Source organism: Opisthocomus hoazin, chromosome 1 (genome assembly GCF_030867145.1).
Source record: "Opisthocomus hoazin isolate bOpiHoa1 chromosome 1, bOpiHoa1.hap1, whole genome shotgun sequence".
In the NCBI taxonomy this organism is placed as follows: domain Eukaryota; kingdom Metazoa; phylum Chordata; class Aves; order Opisthocomiformes; family Opisthocomidae; genus Opisthocomus; species Opisthocomus hoazin.
The window spans coordinates 109,503,600-109,530,853 of NC_134414.1; the positions used below are offsets into that span (position 1 = coordinate 109,503,600).

Genomic DNA, 27,254 nt, shown 5'->3' on the forward strand with positions numbered 1-27,254 from the left:
ATAAATTATGGACTTATTTAAATCAATTAGAGCTATACTTCATGCACTGCACTAATTATAAGTAATTAGTTCCCTCTTCACAGCAAGGTTATTTACTGACTTTTGATCAAAATTTCTTACAATGAAGCTACGAGACTAAAGAACTGCCCCATAACAGCTACACCTAGTAGTCTCAGTTTTTACCTTTTAGAAATCTGAAGAATGATTTAGTAACTCAGATATTCACCACCTGCAGCCTGAGATGTATCCAGTTTTTCTTATTCGTTTAATATTATGCTACAGTTTTAGCCCATTTGTAATATTTTCCACAACAATTTTTCCTGTTTTTTTTTTTTAAAAAGTACGTATCTAACTTTCCTATCAATAGCAATAATTACAACTAAGTATAACTGTAATATAAAAAATATGTGTAATATGTACAAAAACTAACAGCTCTAACTAGCACTGATTCCTGATGAAGCTGTCCCCACTGAAGCTGTTTGAGTTTTTAGCCATGAGGAGATGGAGTATCTAATGCTGTACCACATCCTATAAGAATTTTTCTTGCAAAATTTGGGCTTGACCCATGGCCCAGACAAGTCAATGAAAAGACTTGGGCTTCAATCACATTGATTGCCTATAACAGCTAAGGCTAGATCAGGGAAAAAATGATAAAAAAAAGAATAGTCCGGTAGAGACAGAATGTTTTATTGTTTTATGAAACAACCAAGAGATCTAAAATCTAAAAGTAGATTTTCAGTGCAGTACAATTTTAAGCATGCATTGTGCAAATGTGTACTACTGCTAACGTACTCATTGCACATAACAAGCACATCTTTTCAAGAATGTAAATTTTGCATACATATGACATCTTTCTACAGGAAATGGATAACGGCCAGTGGACTTCACACATCTTCATGTAGTTTCGGCCAAATCACTGCTACTGAAGTAATTTATGATGCAAGAACAGAATAGGTAGGCTTTGTGGTAAAAATCCAAGGATCATTGTGTACAGTCATGCTACCCTAATTTCATTTGTAACTAAACATAATCTAGGATACATTTTGAATTTTCACTTAAAACTTGCTGATAAGCAGGGATGTATGCACATTTGGGGTGGGGTGGTTTTAAGAATTTTACGAGTCTTTCATAGACCCCATTCAGACAAATAACATCTGTCGCGTGTAGCTCTTGGAACACAGAAAAAAGTGCTATCTGCAAAAACACTCTGGAGAAGAAACAAAGAAGAAAAATAGAGGTAGCTACGATAGGCTTTTCTGCTCAGTTTTATACCGAATTCATCTGCGTGTTCTAAGTATTTTCAAATCAGTCTTGCTAGAATATGGGCTTTTGAAGAATATACATTCCTTTTTTTTTTTGGGGGGGGGGGGAAGCATTACAAGAAAACAGAGTTTCTGTAGTTGTTTGGGTTCCCATTCCAAATTTCTGTTGAAATTGTGTACTTTAACACTTCATGTATAGTTGTGATTAGGTGCAGATGCATTCTGTTTACACTTGTTACTTTAACATTTGCAAATGTAGACATGAATAAGTTATTTTTCAGACACAAATCGCCCTCAGTAGATTAAGGAATAGAAATGTTCCAGATTGATAATTACCAAGAAAGCTTTAAACCGCAAGTACCTCAACTAAGTGTCTTTTCAAGAGCCAACCATCATTATTAGAAAGAAATATGGCAACTCAAAGTGCAGGTGCTGATTAAACATTACTTGTAAGAGTGGATTGGTTGCAGATTTTGCAACCTTAAAGCCATAATCCTACATGAGCCTACTTAGACATTATACTTTGCAAGACTGAAAATGTATCCTGGTATTTTTCTTTAAAGCACCTGCTATGCTGAGGCTGCAATATAAACAATACCTTGTTTAGAAAAATACCAGCTCATTTTCTGTGTGTTCCTTTCTGATACTTGAGGATTTACGGATGAAACTATGTTAATGCTAGTAAGAGAGGGACAGAATAATCCAGCAGGATGTAAGAAAATGTATTTCTATACAGTTTAAAGAATAATAGATAAATCCTGAGGAAAATCTGCCAATTTCCTTGCATTTCACAAACCGCAGGGGACCATCAGTGAAGTACCCATCCCAGTGGTGTGCCTGGAGTTTCAGGAGAACCAAAACAATTGATCCACTGGGATATCTTGCAACATTTGGTTTTATAGCCTTCCTCTATACCAATAAAAATGGCGGGGGGAAGGATTTATTTTTTTTAGTGAAAACCAATTGAATCACTTTTGTCTTTTTTAAGTTCCTGTTTTTAAACCTCATGTTTATACTTCCTTAATTACATGCCTGACATGATCTGAGTGGCTTGAGACAGTCCTACCTGCATTTTGTCACTCTTTCTAGAAGTCTGCGAGTTCTTCTGTCACATTGCAAGAGGCTCAGCTGTGCACAAGAGCAGTAATAGAGGCTTGGGGAAGTCTTCCACTAGGTCAGCTGCAGCATGAACATACTCTATTCACAAAGGGGCTATGCAGGGTGCTGGTCCTTAGCTTTTTTTATTTGTCAGAGGAGCTCAAATGCTTCTTCCACAGAATAATCTTTTGCTAATAGACATGTTACATAGTTCCCCTGTAAGCCAAGACAAGCTCAGAAAGCAATATGTCAAGGTGGCTATGTTTTATTAATGCACGTCTTCTGGGTTCTGAGCATCCACCTTTCTCTAATAGCTATAAAACATAGCTGACGCTCCCCGTTGCAGAGATGTTACAAGCAATGCCATCATTTCAGTCTGATGAGGACTGAAGCACACTTGGCTCAATGGTTTATTTCAGTAACAGCTGTATTTAAATGGCTGTTGGGCCAAACACAGTTTGCATCTAAATGAAGCTGACTAGACCTGAGGAGAAAAAAGGCAGCAAGGCTGGGGCTGCACCTTGAGAAGGTGCAAGTGAGAGATGACACTGAGGGAGAGGGAGAGGGAATAGCAGCTTCCCTGCACTGATCCCCTTCCACTGGGCTCTGCTGGGGGTCTGTGTCTCCCAGGGCTAGAGGGGTGGACAGCAGAGGAGGGTGCCAAGAAGTCCCCAGGTGTAGTCTCTGGTGTACTTTTGAAGCTGAATCAGGAATATTTCTGATTCAATTGTTCAGCGTTAAGAGTACAGGACATGTTCCTTCATGCAGGAGAGAGGCACTGGAAGACCACGCAGGTCCTGGGCTCAAATTTGTCATGAAGGTTTTTATTATGCTTTTCACAGGAACAGGTCTATACTATCACCATTTTGTTGACAAAGTTTATTGGGGTATAGACTGACATTTCCCTGTGAGGCTGCAGAGAGGGGGCACGTATCTCAGGCCACTGTCCTAGCCCCTGGTTTATTGGCTGCCCTGTGCTACACAAGTCTCTCATATTGCCATAACAAACAGAAAAATGGTATGAGTGGTCTCACTTTCCACTCTGATGAGAAGTATAAAAACACCAGAACTGAAGCAGGTTTCTTGTTTTCTGGCTAGTCCTACCCCGTTGATTGCATTTACTGCCTGTAGCAGCAGGGCCTGAGGCTCTAGCCGTGAGCCGAGACTTTGGCAGGGTTAGTGAAGAGCCCCAGGGGAGCTCCAGTCACATGGGAGAAGGAAAGGATGGTGACAGTAACAGGTAAAGTCCTCTCCATTTCAACTTTCTTCCAGAGTGAGAGGACCAACTTCAGACCCAAAACAGTCTACCATAAGCAGTTGTTGCATATTAGAAGGAAAGCAAAGTCAAAATTCACTGTTACTTCATGCACAGTGTGTGACAACAAAAGCTAATGTAATTTTTGTATCCTTAATGTTTAAACTCTGAATTAGGATACTTTTTCTTGCATGCTTAAAATGCAAAGTGTCACTGCATTTAGGAGAATTGTAACAGCTGGATTTCAAAAAGAAGAGAGCAACAGAGTAAAGTTAGAACTTAAAATGTCCCCCCTACTAACTTTAACCTCCCTCCACCACCACCGCCCTTCTGGAAAGGATGTACTTTTGGACAGTCTGTGATCTGAGTTTATCCATGCTTTTTCAGGATAAGCTCAGATTTCTTCAGCTTTAATAAAGACCTTATGTTCCTAAGCATCTTACAGATAATAGTGCTTAATGGACACTCATGAAAAGAAGGAATGTATAATTTTTCAAGATGCAACCCTGATGTTTATGCATAAAATGCTGTTTACTGAATCATGCACATTTCATAGAATCATAGGTTGGAAAAGACCTCTAAGATCATTGAGTCCAACCATCCATCCAACACCACCATGCCTGCTAAACCGTATCTGAAGTGCCACATCTACATGTTTTTTAAACACCTCCAGGGATGGTGACTCCACCACCTCCCTGGGCAGCCTGTTCCAATGCCTGACCACTCTTTCAGTAAAGAAGTTTTTCCTAATATCCAGCCCTGAGGCTATTTCCTCTCATCCTATCACTAGTTATTTGGGAGAAAAGACCAACACCTGCCTCACTACAACCTCCTTTCACGTAGCTGTAGAGAATGATAAGGTCTCCCCTCAGCCTCCTCTTCTCCAGACTAAACAACCCCATTTCCCTCCACTGCTCTTCGTAGGACTTGTTCTCTAGACACCCCACCAGCCTCATTGCCCTTCTCTGGGCACGCTCCAGCCCCTCAATGTCCTTCTTGTAGTGAGGGGCACAAAAATGAACACAGTCCTCCAGGTGCAGCCTCACCAGTGCCGAGTGCAGGGCCACCATCACCTCCCTGCTCCTGCTGGCCACACTATTCCTGATACAAGCCAGGAAGCCTTTGGCCTTCTTGGCCACCTGGACACACTGCTGGCTCATGTTCAGCCGGCTGTCAACCAACATCCCAAGGTCCTTTTCCGCTGGGCAGCTTTCCAGCCACTCCGCCCCAAGCCTGTAGCGTTGTATGGGGTTGTTGTGACCAAAGTGCAGGTCCCGGCACTTGGCCTTGTTGAAACTCATACAGTTGGCCTTAGCCCATCGTTCCAGCCTGTCCAGATCCCTCTGCAGAGCCTTCCTACCCTCAAGCAGATCAACACTCCCAGCCATCTTGGTGTCATCTGCAAACTTACTGAAGGAGAACTCAATCCCCTCATCCACATCATTGATGAAGATGTGAAACAAGACCAGACCCAAAACTGAGCCCTGGGGAACACCACTCGTGACCGGCCGCCAGCTGGATTTAACTCCATTCATCAGCACTCTTTGGGCTTGGCCATTCAGCCAGTTCTTTATCTAGAATATAGATCGTATATATTTCAAAGTATAGTCTAGGATTTTGCAATGTCTTTCTATTTCTGTCTAACAGCTTAAGAAAAATGGCTAATCCTGAAGTAGTTTCATTGCATATGCAAACTCGTAATTGCTTTATAGTAAGGCTGTATTCTCACACCTCAAAATTGCTTTCCTAAATAACCTTTTCAGGACTTCAGCTTTCTAGGAGTTATCCGCTGTCATAGTGCAGAAAAAAAGTATAATGGCTGCACATTTTGTATTGATTGCTACTTTCTGGAGAGTGTAATATCTTGTACCCACTGCAAGGGAAGGTGTTAAGGCACTAGCTGCACAGATAAACCTCCTGTTTTAACCAGTTACCTACAGAAAAGCAGGTGGCGAAACCCCTCTGAATTCAATTTTCCTTGCTATGCTTTTAGATAGGGTCTCTATTGCTCTGTTTGGTTCAAGGTTTCCTCAAACTCAGGGTACAATTTTTGTCTCTGCAACAAATCTTACTGTATTTTTTAAGCAATATAATACTTTTGAGATGGAACCAGACAGAATCACTAAATAAAACTTCCAGCAAGTTCTGCAGTTCAATGCCATCAGTCTTTCAGTCTTCATTCAACCAGCTTTCTTTCCATTCTCCTCATCTGTTTTTAATTTCTATGAAATTCTTTTTCCCTTCCTTTATTCCTTAAGGCAAACCTTGTTTTTTTTGTGTGATTGCTCCTTCCTCTCTACTTTTGTGTTGCCTTTCCATCCCTTTTCATTTTCAGAAGCACCTTGTAGTCCAGCACACGACCAGCAATTTATATGTCAAGATGTCTGGATGTCTCAGAGGGAAATCCTCTGACTCAGACTGATACACAGGATAAACATATCTGTGAAGTAGTGTTCTGAAAGATTTAAAAGACACCAGAAAGTAAGTTTCTTCTCCAGTGGGACTATTTAAGTTGTTACAGAATGGTGGGAGAAATGCTCAGCTGTGAGAGAATTTGATCAAAACCTGTTGAAACCAGTAGAAACATCTTTCTCCTTCAGTGAAGTCTTATTGCTTCTAAACAAAATTATGGGGAGGGAAGTTTAAAAGCCTGTTACTTTGTTGCTGGGAGCCTTAATAAAAGGGAACGAAAACACTATTTCTGCGGAGTCCCAGGGTATTTTTGCCACACAAGTTAGAAAGCAGGAGGATTACAGCAAAAAGCATGGGGCTATACACGGATCCAGCCACATAGCTGCAGCCAATGCATGGTTAACAAACACATTCACCAAGATCATCTCAATAACTGAAGGAATGGCTTTATTGCCTTATACTCCTAACTATCCTTACGAGCTAACACTGAGCCCAAACGTTCGCGTGAGGCACTGAGCACAGGAGCTGTGTTGGGCGAGGGTTTCCTCACTGTGCTGCAGGGAGTGCATCTCACCACAGCACTGCCCTGTTTCACTGGGTTACTGGGGAGCTCTGATGAGAGCAGCTCCGTTCGTACCACACATCTTGATTAAAACATGGTTCTGTTGAAGGAGGAGGCTGGATCTGCCACGTACTTTTGCAAAGAACAGCATACAAGTCGTGCCCTGCAAAGCCAGCCAGATCATATGTGCGGGCAGAGGGGAAGCAGGGTGCCAAAACTCTGTGTATGCTGCTTTAGCCAGTGCCCTGCTCCTGGGGAAAATATCTCACACAAAATCTAACCCTTGTCTCTGCAAGGCTCATCTGCCTAATTCTGTCTCCAAGAAGAGAAGGGAAACAATTTTTATTCCCTCCTCCTTGCTGCATCACCAGAAATAGCATCTGATGGGACCCAATGTTGCATGTGTAACTGAGTAATTAGAACCAATTTTCTCTCTCTCCTGTTTTTGTCTTGTTTGAAATTAATGCTGCAATGCACGGATAGCTAGTTTGCCCAAGTAGGTATGGTTATGTGGGGGGAAGAACAGCAAACAATATAAATAGCATATGTATTATCCTGCATTTTCAGTACCTCCTGACTATCCTCTGAATCAAATGAAAACAATAAAATAAAGGCAGCAAGAGAATAGATTTTAAAATTCTATTAAATAGAGAATTTGCACCTCTAAGGTGATCTTCCAGTTTCTGGCTAGTACTGCTGCTGTATTGCAAGAGATATGTAAATCAGGTCAACCATTTTTTTCCCCGTTAAAAAAAGAAGTTGTTCATTACTTAGAAATTCTATAACATGAATCATGCCAATTGAGCCTTTGGGAAATATCTCCAAACTCACAAGGTGAACTCAAATAAATCCCACTGGAAAAGGCAGATCTTTGTGTCTTAATAAGCTCAACTTTTTATATATGTACATACACACACATGTATTTTTATCCCTCTGTTTTCCACAGAGTAAAAGCATGCCTGAATGCAGTACCTTGCTAGAGTGCAGATAATTATAAAACCCCAGCCCTGGCTCTCATATAGAGAAGGTTTTGGATAGAGAAATGCTTGAACATTTTCTATTTAAGAACCTTTCCCTCTTTTGTACTCTTCCTATCAATCTTTAACTAGGCCTTGTTTGCTGTGAGTTATGTACTCAGACCTGGTATAAGAGATTGCAGCTCTTCGGCAGTTGCAGACCTCGCACCTGCCTGCACAAGGGCTGAAACCGCAATGTGATTTCTGCCAGGAATGTTGCTGTGTAATTAAGCACTAACCATGTTGCAAGAAAATAACAGAAAGGCTGAGTCCCTCTGAGAGTTCAGTCTAAATCAAGCAAATTTTGAATCAGACCACAAAGCCAGACAAATTTTATCTCAGCTCTAGTTAACACTGAGAGCAACATCTTCACCAAAGCGGCTGCAATAAAATCACGTCCTAAATGTGTGCTCAGAGGTGGATTTCAGTTGTGTGGTTCTGAACTTAGGAGATACCCAATTTGTCAAATAGTCAGTGACCTTTCCACAAACAAACCAAATCTTAAAAAACCAAGCCTCGCATTTGTTGAATTTGACACTTGGGTTGCACCTCCTTGCACCCTGCTTTGTTAGGTTTCAAGTCATGAAACTGTCCCAGGTTTCAGCTTCCCAGTCCTACTGTGCAGTCATGGAAAGGAAAATGTAACCACCATCCCAATTCCCCAAAGTCAGCCCTGCTCCACCTTGTTCTGTTTGGTTGTAAATTTATTGTAGTCTGGAGAAGCTTGTAGTCTACAGAGACAGCAGAGCAAATAAATGCAGAGGTGGGGATAAGGGAGGCAGGATATCCAGGTGAGCACCAGAGCAAGATATTTGCCTTTCTGTGTCCACTATCTCTTCTTTTATTTCAGACTCAGATGGCTGAAAACAGTGAGGATACAATATAGAAAGGGCAAGGGTATGAGCTTCGAGTTCTGTTTGAAGTGCATCCTAAAACAAGGAGCCCACTGACAGATGATGAGTTACAGAGGGAAAATGATGCAGACCCAGGATCTGGCATAGGCAATAAAATGGCAGTGACATTTAGCAGGGTATAGCAATGAGGAATAAAATCGAAGGCATGCTGGACAGGAACCGGGCTTGGTGGATGCAAAGGTGGTGAATGCCGAGGTAAGGACAGCAGCTTGAAAAAGGATGGCAATAGGCTGAAACAGAGCACAATGTATGGAAAGTTTCCAAAACAGCTTTTGAACAGATTGAAGAGGGAGTGATGGCAGAAAAGTCTCTCAAGCTCTCAGCTTCACTGTCTGTAAAATGAGGATGATAATAGCTTCCTAACTCAAAGGTCCCTGTTGCAAGGCTAAATTCACCCGTGCAAAGAATGCTAATGTGTTCAGTTTGCATTCTGTGAGTGAAACGCAAATGCCATGCACCTAATTCCATGAAAACCTAGGGGAGTAAACCCACTTCGGTGTGGATTTGTAAATGTAAAATGCAATTATTGCTTGTTATAGGACTGTGATCCTTAATGATTCTTCCTGGGAAATGTGTTTTTTTTTTAATACACACAGACACATAAATAACAGAGCAGTTTATATGTCATGTATAAATTAGAGGTAATAGCCAATTTCTAAACCAATCTTACACAGTCAGTGAAGTAACTTTAAAACAAAAGATACTGTTAAACTGTCTGCTGAAGGTAAGCCTGTAAGTAATAACTCATTTGATTATTCTTTTTGGGTAAGATAAATGCCCAGACTTAGCTCTGTAATGAGTGCACTTCCACTGGCGCTCAGTCAGACGCCTTGTGGCACAGGAGAATATGTCCGGTGGTAGGAGGAGAGGATGGAAAAAAATGTTTGGAGGTGGTTTCCAGTAGCAAGTGCTTTCACTCCAAGTGGCGCACTCTTTAACTCTGCAAGTGAACATGATCTGGAGAAAAAATCATCATAAGCACTGTTTCACTCTGCCCTGTTCCTTTTGAAGCCAGCAGGTCTACCCCTACCACTCTGCCAGCCCCACTGAGCTTCAGAAGCGCGTGTGAGTCTGTAGCCATCCTGGCAGCAGAGCAGTGTGAGTCCATGGTTATATCGACAGAGAGCAAGGGCAAACTGGATGCTAATTTGGCTTTATGAATCTCCTACATTAATTTGGCATCAGCAACAGTTTCTCTTTCGGGAAACCAGTGGCACATAGCTGCACAGTCATTAGGATTTTAACTCGCATTTCTCTTCATTGACTGACAGGTGGGTTTTAATGAGGTCTCATGGAGCTCCTGGTGTTCAGATGGTGCTGTGGAAAGGAGGGGAGGCTTCTCAGAGCATAAATGCCTCCAGGAGATAGATGTTCAGATGTTTCTGGAAATCCTGCTAGCAAATCACCTGCATGTTGTGGCACTGGATTACCTTTGAAAGCCATTGGTGGCTCAAAGCTTCAGGGATGGAGCAATGACATCCAGCGGGCCCTGTGCGTCCATATTGCTTATTTAATGTGTCATCCTGTGCAACAAACACCTCCCCAGCCGAACAAGAAGGCACATGTCTTATGCTTGGGCTATGAAACCTGGATATTCTTTGAGCAAAGAAAGGAAACCTGGACATCAACCATGTAGAAATAGGGTTTTAGCCTGGACTGGAAAGAGCTGTAAACCATAGAAGTCCTCTTTTTCTCTAGTAAAGAGAAAAATACCTATGTCTTTATGAGGAAAATCTTAGTTGTTAATCTTAACTATATTTTTTCTCTACCATCATTCTTAGTCTGTATGTTTTAATATTTCAAAAGTTTTTACTGCATAGTCAGCATGCTTGTTTTCAGACAACATTCTTCTGTAGTGTAGAACCTGAATAAGAACATAAACAACAAGCACCTCCTGTTTCTCACTTTAATTTCTGTCAGAATATCAAAATACTTGGTGTTAGTATTAATATGGCTACTCCTGGAGTCATATGCATATATGAATAGCTGATCTATTGTCATTAAATTGCTGGTACTGCTGGCTGTTGGAAAGAGATGGTATGCTGGGAGATGAAAATCTGGCAGCAAATAAAAATCCCAGCAATATATCTTTTAAATCTCACTGTATCCTGTGGCTCACTTACAGTCCTTGAATATGGTACCTAGTATTCAGCAAGACTTTTCTCTATTCTAACAGTACAAGCAAATCATTTCCCTACACGTCCAGCATTTTTCACTGGTCAAGAAGTAGAGAGAATTATGTTAGCAATAAAGAATATTACTAAAAAATGTCTGGACATCAGTTCAATAGCTGATACATAGAGGAATCCTGGCATGAGAGGAAGGTTGCCTGCTCGTCCAGTGTGTAAGCATGGACAGGGACCTGCTGCAGAGCTGTGTCACACAGCCACCAGTGAGCTGGAGAGAATTTTAACAAATTTAATTGGTAAATATGATATTTTTGCACCAAGACAATTAATACGAGAATGTCCCACAGCAAGATCTACATTTGAAGAACAACTGTGTTTTGGCATGTCTGTGGTGACCACTGGGTCTCAGGCTGGCTTAAGAGCAGAACACATTTTTTCTCTTTCAGTCTCGTTTAGGTGTCAGAAGGAAATCTAGACCACCCTAGAAAAGCATGGCATTTTCACACCTCTGTTTTGCAGGCTCTCAGTACTGTCTTTCTCTGTAAGCCTACCTCCATTTCATCTGGCTTTCTGTAGTATTTTAATAGTAACAACTAACAAAAAAGAATGCCAGTGCAGTGAGATGCTGTTCTTACATTCAACTTGGGGTAGGTAAGAAAAATCTCTCTGCAAGTGGGTTATAGTTTTTAAAAGTATTTTGAAAAGTTAACATTTCACTTTGAAAGCATCAAAGTGATACCAATGACTGAAATCACAGAAATTCCTTCAAGGCTACTCAGGCAATTCTATGTATATGCAGCTAAAAAAAAACAAAAAAAACCCTACAACTGCTGTACTGGGACTGAAATAGGTTAGTGAAATATTTTGCATTGAGGAAACCTGACCAAAGAAGCCCAGGGAGACAGGTCGATAACTGCCATCAGAAAGGTCAACAATTTTTAGCTGTTGCTGTTTGTGACTGGTTTTAAAACAGGGATAGAGAATTTTTCTAATAACAAGGTTTTGCGCTCTGCCTTGTCTTGAAGTGAAAACGTTGAGACCCATTGAGAGGTATGGAAATTGATTCAGCCATGACCTTTTCTAAAACTCTCTCAGTCCGTGATGACCCCTTTAAACTGAAACATTTGCTCACTCATACACACTTGAGCTGCTTTTTCAGGTGTGCCTACTGAGGTGTGCTTTTATATTTTTGACATTTTACTTGCTGCAGAATTTTTTTATCTTCAGAGGGTGAATGGGGCTGATGCTTTGTCATATTTTTCAGTTTGACTCACATCCCTCACGCCTCTCTGAAGAGCAGTCACTCATGAGGCTCAGCCTTCATTTCTGTCAGAGCAACATTAGCCAAGTGGTCATTTTCCTCTTACTTTCCTCAACTAAATTCAAAGTAGGGGCAGACACAGCTTTTTTCCTTTGTCCTTGCAGACATTGCTTTATAAAGCAACTGAAAGTGGAAGGTTTCGTCACACACATGCTCTGAAACAGAATTATCGGTTAGGTGAAGATGGGTGCTGGGTTCTCCCACCGATGTGCACACATGTGGCTGGCGGAGAGTTACTCCCTGCGTGCAATAGAATCAGGTACCCTACGTCTGGCTTTGCTCCTCAGCTGGGCCTGGTGAGACAGCCTCTGGGAGGTGTTGACATCCACGTGGAACAGAGCAAGCTGCCCAGCTTTGGCACTGGCCTCTTTTTGGGCAGGCAGTTTCCTGCGGGCTCAGGCAGCCGATCCTGCTCATGGCCCGGGCAGACACAGTGCCTGTGCAAAGGGAAGGTCAGGTCTGCCACAGTCCAGGACTAAGCAGCCTTTGGTCGGCCGAAGCTGCTGCAGCAGATTTGCTATCTGTCTGTGTAACTGGGGAGAAGGGGAGGGAGGTGAAACGGAGGACTCAAAAATTTAAACTTTGTCCCACACAGGTGCTACCAGCAGCCTACCTTGAAAGCTAGTGCTTGTTTTTGTTCTTAGCAATAGCCTTATTTCTGGAGCATCATCTATATCTTGAGTTAACATAGATATTTTTCCTTCCCTGGAAGAATCCTGTGGTTAATTTGTTTTTAAATTGTTGTACAGTAATTACTTTATTTAAATGAATCATCTAACAATCCAGTTCTTCATCAAACTTGTCACTTACTCTGCTATTTCTCTTTTAACTTGGACCTTATAATAAATTCTAAACTTGACTGTCAGTCATCAGCAGAACACAAGAGGAGAGAAATTATTTTCTAAACTGCCAGATTTCATTAGGGATACAAGGATGAAAACATTACAACACGGAACAGCCAGATTTTATCTGCTGGCTTCTTTGTGATGCAAAATTCTAGACTGATTCGATTCAATTCTTTTTCACACACACAAGTTCCAATAGAAAAATCAAGCTCAAATAGGTAGCAGTTCAAGCTTTCCACAATGCAGGTATCCCAAACTTCACTCACAGTAAGCAACAATTTCCTCCATAAACTGTCTCTTGGACTTGTTCATGGGCAGCAGGACACCATTCTCTGTGCTTACTTCAGGGTTTAATCAGGAGAACATTCAGTCAAGTAAACATTTACTGACTTGGGAGATTGACATTGGCGGTCTCAAAACTTCCCCATCCTAGCAGGGAGGGGGAAGACTAGCTTTCAGAGACTCTACACGGCACCCTATTCAGCATCTTGAGCTGAACTGAATTCCCTGTGTAAAATTAAGAACTTCTTGACAATCTGTCCTGTTCTCATACCAGACCTATCCAATGTATCTCACCAGCAAATGAAAGCGTATAACCAAAGTTGTTTGTAAGTGCTTTGCTGCTGTGTTAACATGTACAAAATAAACCTGGAAAATATGTTGGAGGGTACGACCATACTGATTATGCAGCTGACTTTCAGAGACACCTATCTGAATATGTTTGACATTTATGTGATAGTGCATATGCAGCTTTGATCAGTTTGCTTAGGAAACACATCCATGCAACACTTCCTCTCTTTCCATCACTCCTCCTTTCCCTCCACTCCTTCCCTCTGCCCAGTGAGCTTCTACTCTTTTTTAAAAGGGACCAAGCAGAAATTCTACAAAATTCTGCCAATGAAGTATAAATAGTTCATGGATATACATCAATTAAAATTAATCTCCATTTAATAGGCAACTAAGTAGATGTCTGGAAAAAGTTCTAGTCCTAAAATTAGAAAGTGCTTCTGTATGTATAGGTACGAAGGTTACATCAAAGGTGGTTGAAAGAAGTTGTTTTAATTCAAAAAAAAAGGAAAGAAAGAAAGTAATACAAGCACAATACAACAATATTTTTCAAGACGCAGAAGATTTTTTGCCAAGATCAAATGAGAAGAGACCCATACTACTGGAAGTGCGGAGACATGATGGTCACCCTGTCTTATTAGAAAGTTGTCTCAGGCTGTGCGTTATACTCAGTGACTTCCACCTGGCCTTATGAAACAATGTTCTCCTAATTCTTGTGAGGGTCCAAACTAAACACAACAGTTGTATCTTGCTGGCCCATGCCCAAGATGGCATTATAGCTAAATGAAAATGCCTGTCTTCCTTGGGTGAAGGGAGGTAAAGCAAATTTTATTTAACCAGAAAAGTAGTAAACTTGTTGGTATCATCATTGGGATGAGGAATACTAAGATCTGAAAGAACAGGCATTAGACTTTTTTCCTTCTAGTAATCCCATAGTTTTCAAATTTGGAAAGCCCTGCTGAGTCTCAGCATTCCAAATAATGTTTTATATTTGGTTCCAAAATGAGCACTTGAACACTTTTTCCAGCTATTACTGTACGTCACAGTTTCCTGTAATCATTTGTATGTTTTATGATGGAGGGAAAAAAATATCAGAAAGTCTTTAAGGTTCTAATACATGCATTGAGTAAATAAGAAACATATATAGTGAACAAGAAAATTGCTTAAGTTGGCAAAAATTGTGTAAGTCATGTTAAGGTATTGTTATGTACGGGTTTGAGAGAGAATATAATGCTGTGTATTCAAGAGTAGCTAGAGATTACATTGCCAACTTGGGATTGATAGCCTCCAGTGTTTTCATTGCCAAGTTAAAATTCGAAGCAGGTTTTAATTCCACTGTGTTCCCATTTCCTGATTGTCAGCTAATGACTGCACTATTCCTACGCTGGTGACATCAAAATTGCAAGAGATTGCAGCGTGTTAGCTGAATACGTTCTGATGCTCAGAAAATATAAAGCGATATATAGGGCTCAAATTTCATATGGGTAAATGTGAAAATATGTAACTGAGAAATCCAAAGTATTCTCTAGTGACTTGCACTAAATGAGTAAATTATACTTGCAAAATCAAGTACTGAAGCTGGAGATTGCTGTTTAAAGGAGCTATTTTTTTTCAAATTAGCTGTGTTTGTTATGCATTCATCAAATCCCAGTGCTCCTAGACAGTCTGAATTTGTTGTTGGCATAATAAAGTCTCTAGAGGCTAGAGGGAATAGACATCCCAGTAAAAGTGAGATAGCCTGTTGACTTGAAACATAGCCACCTTCCCCGTCTCAGAGTATCTGCCAAAACATTCAGAATGCTTCCAAAATTTGGGTAGGTTATTTATAGGTCTTCTTCTGGAAAACTTGTTTCCAAGTTAAAGAAAAGCTTGGATTCACCTCATTTGTTTTGGTAGGAAGTTGAGAGAAATAGTGCAAGATCCAGACCTGTCCTTGGAAGGAGACTTTTAAAGCAGTGCCATCATGGTACTGGGAGACACTGCACCACTGGAGAGATCACTCAGCACAGAGGTGAAGTCTTCTGTGGGAGCAGTGTGTGGCTCAGGTGTGTTCTGTATCAACAAGTACAGTTCATTCAGCAGTGAGCTTGGAAAAAGTAAAAATACTTACCTCTCCCTAAGCAACTGGAGAAATGGCTAACAAAGTTGCGCAAGTTTTGTAGAAAACCAAAGCCCTACTAAGACATTGACCTCGAGTGGAAACTTTCAGTCCATTTCTACCCAAACTCCTAAGTCACTACGGAATGTGGATCTTGTACTGCCAAGATTTGCAGAAACATTTCAGAAAAACTTCTCTAACACATCCAAGTTTCATCTCTAAACATAGATTAGATTGGAGCAGGGGGAACAAGACCCATGAATATCACTACTTTCATTAGCTGGGAACTTGATAGAAGTTTCCACAAGCATTTAAAAATTTTGTTTTGAAAAGCCTGAATAATAAACACACATCATCTTTCACAGATGTTTGTGTAAGCAGCATTCATAATATTAAGTTAACCTACAGTGACATTGTAGATAAAAACTAATGATCCAATATGATTTTGCTGTAGTGCTTTTAACAGCAATTTTAACTGTTTTCCTTTATGAACACTCAGATTATTATTGCTCATAATTTATTTTTCTCTTTTTATGTACAGTGATGAAGAGGTAAAAAATACTTCTCATTTATCTCTGTTTCAACAGGAGGGATATTCGAAACTGTGGAAAATGAACCTGTTAATATTGAAGAATTGGCTTTCAAGTTTGCAGTCACCAACATTAATAGAAACAGAACACTGATGCCTAATACCACATTAACCTATGACATCCAGAGAATTAACCTTTTTGATAGTTTTGAAGCCTCAAGAAGAGGTAATTATCTCAATTACTATGTCAGTAACATACATGTTTTATACTACCTTTCCCCAGCCTGGTCTCCGTTTTTTCTCTGGTTGTAACATGTATATATGAATGGTAACATAAAATTCATCTTTCAAAATTATTTGAACTAAGAAAGAAGCTGGACTTGGACTTGTCATCTAGTTTCTGATAGAACACCTACATACTGTCTGCATACTAAGAGCCCCAGATGGAAGGTGGCAAGTCCAAACCATTTTTCTTTCCAAAAAATAGATTTGCCACCTGGAATTCTGCAGAATATGATCACAGACTAACAGGGAGCGCAGGGGGATGTCACAACCCATAATTAGCACATACAGAGAGATATCCATTATTCATAACAAATTATTTCTACTGTACTTTAAAGAACAGAGGCCAATAGCCTCCCTGCCCTGAAATATTAATGCTTCAGAGGGTTAGAGAACAGAAGTAAATTTCTCTTTTATAAACAACTCTAAGAATTGGAGTGGACAAGTTTGGAAATTTTTTTGCCTATTCTTTTATTTTTCGAATTTTAGATTCCCCGTAGAGTGAGAATCTCTTCTGAGACTAATGTGAAAGTACCTTCTTCATTTAATCTGTAGGAAGAAGTTAATGATAAATATTTTTGTAGATCTACATGCAAGGAATCCATTCAGATAGTAGTAATTCCTATTCATCATGAATTATTGATATTATTTATGCAATTTGCACATTAAAAGTTGTGATCCTTTAAGAAGCCTTCTGAATTAAACCTTGAAAGCCTGTGCATTTCATGCTGTCTGTAAAACACTCATTCGCAGACTGAAAACAGAAAATAATTGATTTTCTGTCATATTTTATTACTATCAGAGAGCTAAATATTATTTTAAAAAATCCCAGCTCATTGTGGATGTTTATGTACTTAGTATTTCATCTAATCACTGTGATTTCTAAATTTCCCACAATGAACTACCTTACAAAGAATACAACACTGCAACTCAGTGCAGGGATTTGTCCCACTTGATAAAGAACTTATTAGAAAAATTTGCAGTAAATTTTACTAATGGACAAAAACAATTAATACTACTTCATCTTCTGTCTGCGAGCCTGAAAAGACATGGGAGGGAAAGATAAATGAAAAGACACCTACAGGAGGGATTTTTTATCTGAGATACAGACACAAGGAGAAAGAAACCTTTGTTGATACTAGCATTTGACTGATTTAGAAAGGTATTAAAATGTCAGTGTGTGCTGGTTCTTTATTTCCCTGTGCCATTACTGAGGGCTTTAGGCTTTACTGCCTGTTTTGTAAACACAGATTGTGGAGCTCCATGAATCATAGTGCCCTTTACTGTTTATATTCCTTCAGTAGTCTGAAATTAAAGCAACTCACATTGGTAGAAGCTTGCCAGTCATGGAGGGAATCCGTATAGTGTCTGTTATGACTCCACGAACAGGTTTCCTGACATGCTGCCAGAAAGCTTCTGGTTTCTCCAGGATTCTGCCATTCTGAGAAAGGCAATTTAGGAACTGATGTGATCTGAAGGTAATGAGCAGAGAAGTTGTTTTGGCTGTTATTTGTAGCAAGCAGGTTCTAGGATATCACACTAATTACTAAAGCCATTTTCAAGAACCATTTGCAAATCTTTCAGTGGGTTTAGGAGCACCACAGTTACCCATTCTCACTTTGAAATGATGGGGATGGATGGAGGATAAAAGATCTCAGTAAACATCACACAAGTTACTTGCTTTTGCCAACTAACAGATTCTTCTTCTCCCCCTCAGCATGCGACCAGCTCGCTCTTGGTGTAGCTGCTCTGTTTGGACCTTCGCACAGCTCCTCCGTCAGCGCAGTGCAGTCTATTTGCAATGCACTTGAAGTCCCACATATTCAGACCCGGTGGAAGCACCCTACAGTGGACAACAAAGATGCGTTTTATATCAACCTCTATCCAGACTATGCAGCCATCAGCAGAGCAGTTTTGGATCTTGTACTATACTACAACTGGAAAATAGTAACAGTAGTATATGAGGACAGCACGGGTAAGTAGTACTGGTGCACTGCAGGACATGTACTTATATTAATGGACCTCAAATACTGTGTCCAGTTTTGTGCCCCTCAGTACAAGAAGGACATCGAGGTGCTGGAGCGTGTCCAGAGAAGAGCAATGAGGCTGGTGAAGGGCCTAGAGAACAAGTCTTATGAGGAGCAGTGGAGGGAGATTGGATTGTTTAGTCCGGAGAAGAGGAGGCTGCGGGGAGACTTTATCATTCTCTACAGCTACCTGAAAGGAGGCTGTAGTGAGACAGGTGCTGGTGTTTTCTCCTAAGTAACTAGCGATAGGATGAGAGGAAATGGCCTCAAGGTCGGCTGTCAGGAAAAATTTCTTTACTGGAAGAGTGCTCAGGCATTGGAACAGGCTGCCCAGGGAGGTGGTGGAGTCCCCATCCCTGGAGGTGTTCAAAAAACATGTAGATGTGGCACTTCAGGATATGATTTAGTAGACATGGTGATGCTGGTGTGATGGTTGGACTTGGTGATCTTAGAGGTCCTTTCCAACCTTAATGATTCTATGATTCTGTATGAATAAAACCTGTGAGAGACAGTGCCTGTGATAGTTCAGTTGGGCATACTTACAGCACTTTTCCCCAGAATATAGAAGAAAAACATCTGTAAGGTGTAGCTATACTTCTGCCGCTGTGGCTTTTGGAAAGCTGTTCTCTTCATCAGACCTTAAGAAGTCACCAAGAGGTAGCTACTGGATTCTGAATACTCAGTCATGCTTTGCTTTCTATTTGTGGAACAAATAACACAGCTTCAAATTGATAAATATTCTAGTCTGGGACTGATTAGGGATTACGCCTCTCAATTAGGAGTTGATTTTAACAGGGACCCATCTACAACCCAAAAGTTCAAGCTGCAGCATTTTTAATATAGAGACTACCTTGGTCCTTGAAACTGTCTCGGAAACAGCCAACCCACTTGTCAGCTGGGTACCAAAGACTGAAAGTTGTAATTCGTGCAAACATTTCCAGCCTCGGACTCTTAACTTACAGAAGATCATTCATTCATTGTGACAAGAACCCCCCCCTGGGGCACACAGTAGTCAGAGCTGTCCAGCGACATACCACAGACAATCAATATCTGAAGCACATCCCTTTTTATTCACAGAACAGCAACAACAACAACAAAATAATAATAAACTCATTCCTGGGAACAAGTGATTTAATGGCTCGTCAGAGACTGAGACTTTTCTTTAATGCACAGAAACTCTGAAAGAGTATCAAAGCCATAAGGAAGTCCAAGCCACTGTCACATGTCTTTATGTATCTAGGCTTTACATATCTCCCCCTGTAGCTGATACTATATAGTCTACCAACAGCCAAAATATTTCAGGCAACGTCGTTTCCCTCACTGGAGTGGGGAGACATCGTTTGTGAGAAATGCAGTAGTTGCTCTGGCCATTGAGAGAACTGTGTACCTAAACTGCTCTCAGAATGAGTCCGGTCTGGCAGGATTACACACCAAAATTTATTCCAGGCATGACTGCAGGGAACACAATCTCTTCTACAGTGTAGAGTCAGTCATGGATTAGAGGTCCATAACCTGGCTCCACAAGGAAAGGTTGCCACGTAAAAAAAAAAACATTAGAAGCTCAGAGATATCTATAGCTCTCCCATCAAAACACAGGAAACGCTAAGCAAGGTTTGCCAACAGATTGCTTTTTGCAGGACACAAAGTTACAGGTAAGGGCACTTTCTAAGCAGCAGAAAAGATTTTCCTGGAGACATTGTATCTGTAGAGACAAAGGAAATAGAACCAACTAAATAAGACTTACACTGACAGTTATTTCACTGTAAACTCTCACCACCATCCTCCAACACTATCTTTTTAGGGTAAAGGTGTAGCTGAACCATACACATTTCTGAAAAATCCTGTTTTGCTTTAAGGGTCATTGGTGCAAATTAAGCACTTCACTGTCAACCCCACTCTGAGACTTCCATTCTCCTTTCTCTTCCCATTGCCCACAGGACTATAGCACCTTCTAGAGCTCTGCAGATGTGCAGATAATATTTAAATTGATTCTCTGATAATGGCATAAAACAAACCTGGACGAGCCATGAGCTCAGGCGTCTGCCTAAGCCTTTAAAGGGAGTATGTGAAAAAAAAAACCCCATACCTTTATAAATCATGTTATAAAAACATTTCTGAAAGACAGAATTCTGCTAAAAAAAAACACCTCAAATCAATTTAAGGTTAAAAAGGTTGTATTTATTTCTGCACTGTTAACAGCACAAAAGAAGCATGTTTCCTCCCGGATCTGAGAGACAGGTCTCAGTGTCAATGTTCTGCTCACCTTGGACTCAGAGTACACCAGAAGGCTGGAGACAGAAGAGAAAGATCAAGTCAGGCTGGACTTACTGCAGCGGTCTTCTTGCATTTCCATTACAATGGTCTAGCTCAGCAGGATTTCTACTGGAGTCCTAGCACTGTATGCCAAAATATACCCATGGATAAACAAGTAGAGGTCTTTTTCAGCCTACTCTATTAACAAATCGGCATTCCAAAACACTAAGTGCTCTGTATGTGCTTAGTTACAAAAATGGCTGATATTAAAAAGACTTCATTTGCAGAGATTTTTACAAAGTAAATTAATCATCAATCATCTTATTAACTTGGAGTCAGGAAAATAAACAGGTCATCTTTGATCAATATAAATAGTCTTTGGAATTTGTGTTAGAGTGACGCCATTTAACTCAAGCTCTTAATATTTCTCATGTCTCATGTTTGGCATTGTTACACTTCAAGAAGAAAAAACATAATTACCTTTTTTTTTTCTTAGAGGCAAATTGCAGCTTAATTCCTAAACAAACAATGAACTCATAGCCGTAACAGTGAACTTCCAAAGATCCTTACCCAGATTATTCAAGTTGAGGTCAGCCCTGCTCCAGGTTAAACGTCTATTTTGAAGTATGGAAAATCCTTCTTTCACTCTTCACCCACAGCACTGCTCGAAGTCCATGTGCCATCATGGTCAGCTCCAGCACAGAGGCCACATACTGTGCCAGTCTGCCAAGCTATAGTTGCCCACCTCCTTTAACTACAGTTTTCACTGCTGCATGGACACGTGTATCAGCAGAAATGCAGTAACGAGTCTGACTGAGCAATGTTAAAATAAAAAACAACAGATCATCTGAGTGAGCTCACGTTTCCAAATGATCCAAATAATTTCTTCCTACCCTCCTTATCTCAGAAACTATTCACTGTGCTGCTGAATTTTGTCATCCAAATGTTTTTCAGCCATAACTTTTTTACAGTCAATGACTTTGGAGTGCATAGAGAGACAAGAGCACTACAAACGTCTGAACAGCTTAGCACCAGCCTTCACAGACCTCTGCTGTTTAAAGAGGTTTTCTCATTGACATCTGCTTTATGAGATCTGGCAAATGCTTATTTTATAGTCCCACATTGTTCATGAGCAGGTTGTATGATGGACACATCTTGGGGGCAAGTGCTTTACATCTAGGAAGCTACCTGTGTCAACAGAACTTGTAACACCAAACAAAGGCACTTAAGTGTGATACAGAGCTATCTTCCCTTGACAACTTAATGTCTCTCTTAATTGTAGTCCCAAGTTTTCATTCTTCAATATTTTACCACCATCTCAGCTTTACACTTAGCTTGTCCAGTGCTTACAGTGGTGTAAGATGCTGCATGTCATTTCACATACCCTTTCTGACATAGACAAAACATTAGCACTTTTTTCCAGTTCTGTAGAATTCATTCAGGGTTCCAATATTTATCACATTAGTTGTTGAGTGTTAGTAATCTACTGAATGGACTCTATATGACTGTCAATGATAACGCAAATTTTATATAAACAGGTCTAGAAAACCTGCAACCAATAGTGCAAAAAATTACATTTAGAATAGGAAGTACTTACTCATTCTGTTTCTAATCAAATATCATGTTAAAGGGTACCAAATGTACCACGTTAAACAAATTTACTGTCTGCTCCAAAGGGACCTACAGCAGTTACAAAACTTGTATTTTGTTCCTAAAATTCCTTCATGTTTCCTGAGCTGAACTGATCAGATTTTTACCCTCTCATCTCTTGGACTTCAGTATCAATAAGAATAATAAAGCATACTACATCTGATTTTTGTTTCTTATTGCTGTCCTTACTGTGCCATTGAAAGATGGACTTTCAGCCAAAGTCATCTTTCTTCATAGTAAACTAATAGCTTCTGGTTCTAGAGTAAATATTTATTTAGACATCTCATAGTTTTCTCTTTCTGAAATTCTCATCCTGCTTGTTAATGCCTATAGCTTTCCAGTGCTAGGGAAAAATAAGACTCCTAAGCAAATGTATTTATTTTTCAGGTTGAGACTGTGCTCCTTTTTGCCTTATTAAGCATAATCCACGTTATGTTCAGAGTCCCCAGGCCAGAATCAGTCTTCATTCTGATTATTAATTCCTCTTTATTTTTCACCAAGGTGTTAAAAAAGAGTTGGTTTACATCAAGTGCAGTGCCTTTGTGTAAGGCAAAAAGTTGTCTCTTAAAGTTTAAAGACAATCTAACGAAGCCTTGCAGTAGACTGTATGATACATCGAGCACGTATTTCCCCATTTAGGTACCATGAATTATGGTTTGTCTTTCCACATGCTAGAACTGTGTAGACTTACTGTTCTTTGGTGTAATTCAGTGGTTTGTAATAGGTCTCTTCCAATATCCCACTTTCACACTGTATTTGGCACATAGATCTGTAACAGACATGTAACATTGTCTGTTATCAACAACTCAAACAAAAGCAAGAACACTGCCTTCAGTGCAGGTTTGAGTCTGCTTTACATCCACTCCCTCTTGCCTGAATTCAATAATTTTAACCTGACAGATGTTGAGAAGGCCAACTACAGGATATTCCTCACCTGCTGTGGGAACCCCTGACTTTCCCCACTTGTTAGCCAGCTCTCACAGCCTTTCTTTAAGACTCAGGGGAACCAAATGTTTTCATCATATCAGTTCAATTTGTTCACGCAAGGCAGAATTTGAGTTCTTACTGAACTTGCTTTCTTTGAACTTGCCGTTACAAGAGACATCTAAGTTTGATAACCTTAACACTATTTACTAATAAAAAGGAGTACTTTCTCCCAAAGCAGTAAAAACATCTCTTCAATTTTAAGTGTTACTGAATTAACTACATTTTTTTAATTAAAACAATAAAAAAAAGGGAAATGAGGAGGTGTACACTTTCTACCAACACACACTAACCACACTTACTGCCAATATGTGTGACTATTTGCCTGTTGTAACATTGTGTTTGTGTCAGGCATATTTGAACTCCTGAATACGTCCCACACAATTTGCAGTATTTCTAGACATCTTGAAGTGACATGAAATATTCAGTCTTTCACATATTCCAACATTTTACTCAAGTGTCAGAGCAAACAACTTCTCTTGATCAAACTACTGCTGGTGGTTGGAGATCCAACTGCAAAGTTTACCGAATGCATCAAGGTTAGAGACCACAAGATACTTTCTCAACAATACAGAAAATCCCAAACCCTGTTTCTGAAGGAAAAGGAGAAAGTGTCTAGGTGTCAGGGTAAAAGACAGCAGAATACAGACAGTATGCCGAGGAAGTTAGTGATGTAAGTCTGGTTTCCACCTTCAAAGATTTTGTTTTGAAGCCCTAAATTGAGCCTTTCTTCACAATAGGACTGGCTAATACTTTCTTGAGGCCCTTCACAGTTCAGGCTCAGCCACCAGAGCTTCCACCCGGCCAGACTCTGTAAAACCTTTTCTACTCAAGTTCCTACTCCAACACAGTCCTGTGTTACTGTTCAGGTCACTTCACCCACTTTGCAAAGAGGGTGGCCGTGCCCGGCACATGTCTCTTCTGAGCTCTTCCCAACTTGGATGTCTACTTCCTTCTTGACCTTGTGGGCAGTCAGCAATGCCTTCTGCCTGTTGCAGGCTGAGGTCCAGATGGTCCCACCAAGTGAAAGAAAAGGGACTTCCGTAAGCACTGCACTTGCCCCGGCCTTCCTTACCCCCCTCCAGGAGTCAGACTAAGCATTTCACATTTAAGATTTGTCCCAGATCAAGACTTGGTGGTATCATGTCCAAGGGTTTGGAATTGTTGAGCAGGAGGAAGAGGAAGGAAAGCACTGATGGTTATTCCCCTGCGCTATTAATTATGCTGGCAGTCAGTTGATTTAGGCTTTTGCCTGGTCATCCAAAAAACCCCCTGTATCTCCTTTCATGCCTAAATGCTTCTTTGGTGTCTTCATTACACTATAGCCCGGCTTTGCCTTCACTTCATGTGGCAGTAGGAAGTGATGGGAAGTGCAAGGTCCAAGTCTCATGTGACTGAAGTAGATATTTTAAGGCACATAGCATTTTCCTTCAACCAAAAAGGAGATGGGGGTGAAATTCTTTTCATTTGCTTCTGCAGTTCACCACACTTGCACTGAAGCACTTTTTCTTGCCAGAAAGAGAAACAGAAATAGTCAGTCTGAGGCTGTGGGTAATATGCAGGATTCCACTCACGCTGGACTCTTCCTCCCAAAGCTTCGTTTTCCCTCCCAGAGTTGCCATTCCTTATAGTAGCGAAGGCACTGCAGTCAAGGGCTGAACACTTGAGTGCATGGTACAACAAGCTACAGCTTTACAGCCAGATTTACATAAACTCCCCTGCTTGTTAGTCAGTGTTGGATGCATGTGCCTTATTCTCACAATAATGAGCTCAAATTGTTTCATATTTACACAGTCTGGCTACCAGCCAGGCTCCGATCTCACAGCGTGTGCAGTAATTTACATTTGAATACTCATAATGCTTAATATTCTATATTGATTGTTGATACTTGAAAACCTGCAAAGAACAGGCCCAGCATTGCAGGCAGAGGGAAAGATTATGTTTTTCAAGACACATTGCCAGCACTTGAGTGAAAGCCAACAGTCCTCAACATAGCAATAATTTGCTAACCTCAGAAGAAACAGGGATATTTTATCTTGCCTTGTATATACCACTGGGCCATTCAACCAAGGACAGTCACGCACAAGACAAATATATACCCACTTCCAGCAGGAGAGTGATGAGTTTTTTCATATTAATAATTTGTTTGATTTTTGTTGAAGAAGTGCTTCTTGCCTGTATTCTTTCTCTCCTTAGGCGTGTTTTTAAGGCAACTTTTTACTTTCACTCAGCAGGAGATCACGAGTTTCTTGTGGGTAAATTATGTTCATGGATAATGAGAAAGAGACTGTAATCACACACCTCAAAGAACTCTTAACTATCTTACTTAGTTTTTGAGGCAGTACAAATTATATAGGAGTGCTGAATTAGCTAGTAGAATTGCACTGTGTTTAAATACTTGGACAAATCTTCAACTGGTTGAGCTCCACTGACTTCAAATAAGCCATGTAAATTTGTACCAACCGAAGACACAGTCTTAGAAATCACGTTCTCGTGTTTATGGATGTAGAGCTGGATCTCAAAATATTTCAGTTCTCTGTAAGATCTCAGACTTGCTATGTGACCTTACACAAGTCCTTTAATTTCACTATGCCTTCAGACTTTTCATCTCTAAACTGATGACAAGAAAAATTTAAGGCTCCTTCTCTGGGGTATTGCAACATATGCTGGAGTGAGGACAATGAAAGCCATATGGATGCTTATTAAGAATAATTACTGGCAAGTGCTACTCAGGCTAACCACTAAGTGAGCCACAATGGAGGTTCTGGCCACTGAATATTTTTCTTCCTCTGTTTCCCCTCATCTGGTCATGCTTGACATTAGGTAGGAAAGTTAGTAAGGAGGTTTCTTCAGTGCTATGTTTTTGTTGTTTAATATTGGAATAATAATTAGCAGCCAGGGAAGAAGCATTCTGTGCTTTTTGCAATAAACTGTAGCAATATGGCATCAATACAGACATATCCTATAGTGAACCAATTAAAAGTACGTTTCTGAATATTTTTATGTTGAAGCCAAGCATAACTATGAAGAGGAAAATCTATAACAATATAAGTTGAGAGGCTGGCAAGTATGAAGCTAACAGCTCCCCTTTGGGTATGTGAAATATGTTGGGACTGATAAGAGACCCTGATTAAGTGACAATAAATACTCATTGCACAGAATGGTAAGTTTTGTAATTGTGTATCATTTTTTCAGGTCTAATTCGCTTGCAAGAGCTCATCAAAGCCCCTTCTAGATACAACATTAAAATCAAAATCCGTCAGCTGCCCTCTGGGAATAAAGATGCCAGGCCTTTACTCAAGGAGATGAAGAAGGGCAAGGAGTTCTACGTGATATTTGATTGTTCACATGAAACAGCAGCAGAAATCCTCAAGCAGGTAAGGGGAAGGGGGTGAAAAAGCGTGACATTCATTTTATATCCTGAAAGTTGTCAGCCTCTCTGATTTACAAATTTAAGCCGTAGACTCGTTAATGCCGGGGACAGAAGTTGTAACAGAACATGCAGCAGCATCTGAACACTGAACAGGACTTCAGAGCTTCACAGAGCCATAAGGCTCAGCAGCAGTATTGATGTCTGAAGAGAGGTCCATAGATACCCTGCAGAAGGAAATATGAATTTATTTTTAATACTTCAGGTTCTGCTTGACTAGCAAGATTGTTGCATTTATTTCAGCTTGTCCTGGTTTAGTCAATAGATTTTTTATGTCTTCCTCCACAAAAAAAAGAGCGAGCCCATTTTGGAGTGCTTAGGGAGTGGCTCACATTGAGCTATTGCCTCCACAGAGGCTGCACATCATGTTCAGAGCTGACTGTGGTAACAACGGGGCATTAATCCACTGCAGACAAGAGCGTAACTGTACATGCACATCCCTGTAACAAAGCAAGATTTGGTCTGCTAGCACTGCCTCATTACATTTTAAACTGGTACAGCAAGAAAATGGAATGGAGAAAGTATCAGAAGAAAAACATATACTTTAAAACACGAAGAGGGGCTATTGTGCAAGGGTTGACATAGCCCTGACCTAAGCATGAGAGTTTGACAGTCACACA

The 27,254-nt window shown here is 40.4% G+C and overlaps 1 protein-coding gene across 3 annotated transcripts in view; it reads left to right on the plus strand.

The window, feature by feature from the left end:
* Positions 1-27,254, plus strand: part of GRIK1 (glutamate ionotropic receptor kainate type subunit 1) — a 173,400-nt gene that overhangs the window by 78,153 nt on the left and 67,993 nt on the right. For all 3 annotated transcript variants that reach the window (XM_075433154.1, XM_075433165.1, XM_075433175.1), the window contains exons 2-4: positions 16,067-16,234; positions 18,008-18,265; positions 26,400-26,581. In XM_075433154.1, the coding sequence (XP_075289269.1) occupies positions 16,067-16,234; positions 18,008-18,265; positions 26,400-26,581 (608 nt within the window). The remainder of the gene's footprint in view (positions 1-16,066; positions 16,235-18,007; positions 18,266-26,399; positions 26,582-27,254) is intronic.